The sequence below is a fragment of the Gekko japonicus genome, unplaced genomic scaffold, assembly GCF_001447785.1.
Source record: "Gekko japonicus isolate JY-2015 unplaced genomic scaffold, Gekko_japonicus_V1.1 scaffold794, whole genome shotgun sequence".
Taxonomy (NCBI): Eukaryota; Metazoa; Chordata; class Lepidosauria; order Squamata; family Gekkonidae; genus Gekko; species Gekko japonicus.
This window is the reverse complement of record NW_015164692.1, coordinates 491,001-497,162: the sequence shown is the minus strand read 5'-3', so window position 1 is coordinate 497,162 and position 6,162 is coordinate 491,001. Positions and strand designations below refer to the sequence as shown.

General features: G+C 41.8%; 1 protein-coding gene across 1 annotated transcript in view; it reads right to left on the bottom strand.

Moving 5' to 3' along the window:
• Positions 1 to 4,644, bottom strand: part of NETO2 (neuropilin and tolloid like 2) — an 18,171-nt gene extending 13,527 nt beyond the window's left edge. The window contains exons 1-3 of the mRNA XM_015409415.1: positions 4,597 to 4,644; positions 2,752 to 2,833; positions 2,526 to 2,653 (exon numbers count right to left, since the gene is read on the bottom strand). Coding sequence (XP_015264901.1) covers positions 2,526 to 2,653; positions 2,752 to 2,833; positions 4,597 to 4,644 — 258 coding nt within the window. The remainder of the gene's footprint in view (positions 1 to 2,525; positions 2,654 to 2,751; positions 2,834 to 4,596) is intronic.
• Between the last annotated feature and the right edge of the window lie 1,518 nt (positions 4,645 to 6,162).

The window sequence follows — 6,162 nt, the reverse complement described above, 5'->3', positions numbered from 1 at the left end:
TGGGACTCTCAAGCCCAGCGGGGGGGGGGCGTAATGGAGATCTTCTGTGGGAATTGGCAAAAACTGCTCTGTCTTCCAGTATCAATGGAAGCATTGCTCTGCTGGTGGAACGTCACCTCAGGTTTTTAACACCGGTTTCCAAGTGGAAGGAGAGTGCGCTCAGGGCCGGATCGCTCACTAGGCGAAGTAGGCATTCGCCTAGAGTGCGCCGGCCCTTAGGGGCGCCAAACTGCACCCGCCCCCCCCGCCAAAAGCCCTGCATCTCCCTGACCGGGTGGCTGCTACCGCCGCCACCTCTTTGGCCGGCTAACTTCTCTCTGCCTGCCCCCTCGGCTTCCCAGCAAAGTGCTTCTCCTCCTCCTCCTCGCGGCCGGGGACTGGCAGCTGCAGCAGCAGGGCCGGGGGAGCGACGGCTTGTGAGTGCCCTGCCGGTCAGCCTCTTCTCCAGGCGCCCTGACGAGGGGGGAGCCTGGCGACTCTCCTTGCGCCCTCTGGTTGTCAACTTGGCTGTTGGTGGGTGCACGGGGGGTGTGTGTGTGCAGAAGGGATCCTCGCCTAGGGTGCAAGATAAGCTGGGGCCGGCCCTGAGTGCGCTGGATACTTGTGGTGTCTCTGTACAGGTTGGTCAGTGCCATGAAACACAGCAGTGTTATCACTGCATTATCCTATGGTCCGAATCCATTCCCTCTCTTGGCAAGGAACATACTGTTTCCTTAGACTGAAGCTCAAATTGGCTTTTGGTTGTCCTATGAGTGTGACTTGTATTCTCCCCAATTGTCTTTGAATAAAGGGAATCCTAATTGCACATTTGAAAGCAAGAAATTGCAAGTAGATAAATAGGTACCACTTTGGTGGGAAGGTAACAGCGTTCCGTGTGCCTTGGTGTTTAGTCATGCCGGCCACATGACCACGGAAATGTCTTCAGACAGTGCTAGCTCTTCAGCTTTGAAACGGAGATGAGCACCGCACCCCTAGAGTCGGACTCGACTGGCTTTCGAGCAAGGGAACCTTTACCTTTACCTTTAATTGCACACTATGGGTGACCAACTTGCAGTCCCCAAGCCATCCCAAGCCTAAGTATTACAGGTCAAGATAGATCACAAGACAATGATAAAAATCAAAGCTACAGCTTTTCAACCTGGAACGTCCTGTTCCTTCTCACTTTGCTTCATCAGGATTTGAACATAAAAGATGTAACCCTCTCCACTTACATGGGTTTATTCTGAACATGAAAATACTATTCAGTCAGCAAGCACACTTGCAGGTACATACATATACACTGAGGGTGTTTTTCAGTTGTGTAAAATGCTCACACACGTAGCCCCAAACCTTTGCAAATCACCAAGCAGTCAGCAATCTCAGTAAACCCAAATTTGAAACACCACAAACCCATCCAGGCAAGACAATTTAAGAACATAAATTGAATTCAATTGCAAGTGACTGAAGATATGCCTTTCAGCAATATTCATGACCTTTATAACTAAGCATCAGACATTTTAAAAAGAAATGAAAAGAGGAAAATAACTTGATCATACCTCTGGGATAAAATCTGCAACATCAAAACATTTTAGCTCCCCCCCCCCAACTATACCGCAAGTATAGTATATGAATTCCCTTATTCTCTACATTTCCCCCATATATGTTTTCCTCATGGAAATTAATATATAGTTTGCTGCCTTGGTATGTTCCTACATAGTTCTGGATACCCAGATTTTGAAAGCTTTTGTATGAACCTCAAAATTTCAAAGTATCAAGCTCATCTCACTACAGATAGGACAAGGAAGTTAGGAGGTATTAAAAAAAAATCTCTCAGCACAACTATTTACAAAAGATACAGTTTGGCCCCAGCAGAAAAAAGTAGTGAAATATGAAGAACTGGACCTGTGTCCAAAACTAGACTGATTGTGACATTATAACAAGGCAATACAATTTTATAAGTGTGGTTATTCTACAACACTTGCAAAAACGGTCAGTGTATTCAATTATCATGCAGATGCCCAATATTAAAACTGGCTCTTATAGCAACCCCCCCTCCCGTGAGATATGAATTCTATCAGTGATGTCCACATAAGGCTAGGCCAGTGGCACCCAACACACACATCCCTGTGATTTGGAGTTAGAGGTCTTGGGGTACAGTCCCGTCCCTGCAATGGAAATATCCACGCATGATTTCTTTGATTCGAGAATAGTATTCTTCTGCACTTGTCCCTTGTATTTTACTAAGCTAATGAAAGCCTGGAGGGAAAAAAAATACAGAGTTCAGGGCCAATCTGGAAGGACCCTTTCAAAAACATGGCTAATAACTTTTAAATAGCTGAATTGCTATCGGGTCATTAAAAAGGCAGCACAGTTATTGTGCATCTGACACCCTCTATAAACCTGCATCCGTCTTGAGCTCTCTCAACCAACAGCAAGTAATGAATTTCAGTGAATGGGGACACACTATACAAATCATTGCTAATGACCATTCCCTGCCACTAATAAGCTGTAAGGCCATTACAGACGGAGTGATTCAGTGGACCCACCTTGGCATTTGGAGTAGCCTTAATTGTCCATATGCAGTCAACCGCTTGTCCAGGCTTTGTTTTCTCTTCCTGTTCTACTTGACTGGAACGCACTATTCCGTCAGCTCCAGAGAGCTCAAACTGGCAGTCTACAGAGGACAAGATACCACGTGATGTGAAAAACGGGAGGGATGAGGGTGATTTAAAGCTTAAATGCACGAAAGAGGTGAGTACTGCGATACTAGACCTGGGATAGGATTCAAAATGCCTCCTAGGTAAGTAAATTCAGGATCTGTAACAGGGGAGAAAAGGAAAATGAATGTCAAGGACTAAGAAAAATTAATAGTCACTTCAAAGTTTAAAATGCACACAAAATTACACCAGTTACAGGCGCTCTCTCTCTCTCTCTCTCTCTCTCTCTCTCTCTCTCTCTCTCTTTTGCATTAATATATTTATTGGGTTTTGACAATATAAACCTGTTACATATATACTATATCAACAAGAATACAAGTACATTTTTCCCCCTTTCAATTCATTTTGTGATCCAGCAACACAGAGATGTTAACCATGTTACCAAAATAGGTACACTACTATCCCATTATTCCACCTTGTTGTTCAATCTGAATTGAGTAAACCATACCAAATTAAAAAAATCCTCTTTTGAATCTCCTTTAACATAACATACTGCCCTAAGCAACCTATCTAATCCTATTGGACATATTTAAACATACTAGTATTCCATAAAACACTTATTTCCAGTATGTAAAACAGGGTTTAACATCCATTTAATTCATTTTTATTTTTATTTTTTATAATTTGAAATTTATGAATCCTTTTATTTTCCGTTCTATGCTTTCCATTACCTCTTTATCTCCTATATAATAGTTACACCTTACCACATACACCTTACCAAACACCCTCTCTGTTTAACCCCTAATTGAAAGTACAACCACCATTTCATTAATAATTTATCTAGTCTAATTCATTCATATCCGTTCCAATACTAAACTTCCCAATACCACAATACGTCAATAAATAGTTATCCAATTAAATAAATATTACTTAATTTTTATATATTACTTTAAGATTACCCTCCTAGTTATCAATTCATAACTCATTCATGACCCCTCCCAAATTTCATTATTATTCAATGGCTTATTAATACCCATTATCACGTCACATCACAAACATTTTCAACATAATTTCCACAAACTTAACACATACACATACAATAACAAGAAGTATAGGTAAAGGAAACCCCTGCACATACCTAAACAAATTCTAATTCACTATTATTACTGTTTTTTATATAACTTATATTACCATTTTATTACCCCCTTCAATATTTTATTAGCAATCTAAATTAAGATCTTAATAACATCTCTCAACACATTAAATCATTATCTGGGTTAGACTTTCTATCCTGCTATTCTAATCATCTCATGCATGAAACAAGGGCATAACATTATACATTCTACAAAGTTACATATTTAACATTCAAATCATTATTCCATCAACTCCTGTCCTAGGTATAAAAACATTCCTTTTCTCTTTTTCAGAAGCTTGCTCCTTCTCTTGTACATTAACCTTCTATTTTTCTGCTTCAGTCTGTCTATATGCCTTCGGTCTTTATGTCTTCTCGACTTTCTCCCTCAGCTTTCTCCCCATTGTTCAGCCATTCCAATTTCCATCGTTTACTATTCTCTTTAAATTTCCAGGCCCTCTTTTTCTTTCTCTTAATCTTCCTTACTCCTTCTCCTTCATTCTTCTCCCCTCTCTTATTATTTTTGCGTAGTCCTGTTTTAGCATATAACAGCTCTTTTCCCTTCAAGTTCATTCCAGTTCTTTCACTTAACAGACGATCCTTCTCTAGCGCAGGCTCCAATTTTTTTCCTTTAACAACCTCACATTTCTCCTCTCGCCGCTCTTCTAATATCTCCCTCGGATTGGGCCGTTCTACTTCCTTCGTCATTCCAAACTCTTTCAGAACATTGTCCAGCTTTTCCATTATTTCCTCACATGCCTTCCTGCATTCTCTTTGAATCGTTCCTCTCAAAATATTCAAAAACTGTGCAATGGTTAGCTCTCCCACCTCGTCATTCTCATTAAATTCCTGCTCCATTTCTGTCTCTACCACCATTTCCGTCAAGTTTTCCATAATCTTTTACTTAAACTTCCAGCAAAATGTTCCCTGTATTCTGTATTTCCTTCCCTCAGCCACTCTTCTCTTTCTTTCTTTTTTTCCTTTTTGTCCGTCTTTGTCAGTAATACCAGTCCATCAAACAACAAAGAGACCAGCAGTTGTATTTTTTCCCCCACTTCAAGCCGCCATACAAAAAAAAAAAAAGACTGAGTCCCTTACTTCTCTCGGCCACCTCCACTTCAATGTTTGGACACTTCCTCTGTGGGGATTTTCCTTAGCTTTCCACCAAAAAAAAAAGGATTACTCACATTCCAGTTCTCTTCTGTCTTGCCGTACCAATAGTCTCTTGTTGTAGCTTCTATTTAGTTAAAAAGTCCGGATGGCTGCGACTAGTCCAAACATGGCGGCGGCCATGTTCTTCCCCTTGAACGGTCTCGCTTCAGGGCTGTTTCTGGACACCCCCCCGCTTGCAAAGTGCGGGGGGCCAAAAAAGATGCCCCTTGCTCCAGCCCTCACTCCGAGAGGGCTGGCCAAGTTCTCCCAGACCCCGGGAGACTTGGAAAGGTCCGTAGAAGGTTCGGGCAGGACGGAGCGAGCCGCACCCTGCCCGTCGCAGCGCTGCACCGGCACAGATCTCTAGTTCCAGGCTCTAATGCTGGCCTCACAGGAAACAATAACAAAGGACATTGGAGAAGTAAAACAGGAGGTGAAACAGATAGGGGCAGAGATTAAAGGAGTCAAGGCAAAAAAATGGCTCAAGATAACAAGGAACAAATCACCCAACTGAAGAAACAGAATGCAGAATTGTCAGATAGAAGCAGACGTGCAAATTTGATTATATATGGGATTTCAGAAGATGTAGAGCAAAAGAATTTGGAACAATGTACTGTGGAATGAATATCTGAACAAGGGATAGAACTGGAAGAAGACCAAATAGAAAGGGTACATAGGCTGCAGACTAAGAAAAGGGGGGGGGGAGAACCACACCCTGTTATAGTAAAATTTGCAAGGGAAAAGAAACAACAACAGATATTTGCAGCCTTAAAAAATTAAAGGAATGAATTACAAAGGGAAGAAGGCTTATGTCAGGCAAGACTTCTGCCAGGACACATTGAGACAAAAAACATTAATGAAGCCATATACTCAGCAACTTTATAACAGTAAAATACAATTCAGCTGGGCATACCCAGCCTCTATAGTCATCTTCAAAGAAGGAAAGAGACTAATTGGGAGAGATCCACAAGAAGCGGCAAAACTACTGGAGAAGTTGGGACTTGATGCAAGAAACCTGGAAGATCAGAGATGGAAGAAATGGCTGTAACAGAGGTCAAGGAAGAAGGGCCCTCCACGCACCAGGACAAGAGGCAAAGGACATTCTCCTAGAGGCAGAAAATTAAGGGAAGTATCCATTAAATAAAAGGTCATTAGTAATGTGAAAGAGTTAAATGTATTGGAGGGGGGAGGTGCACACACCTGAAGGTGTAGAGAGAGGGCGATTTATTCCTCCTCAAACAA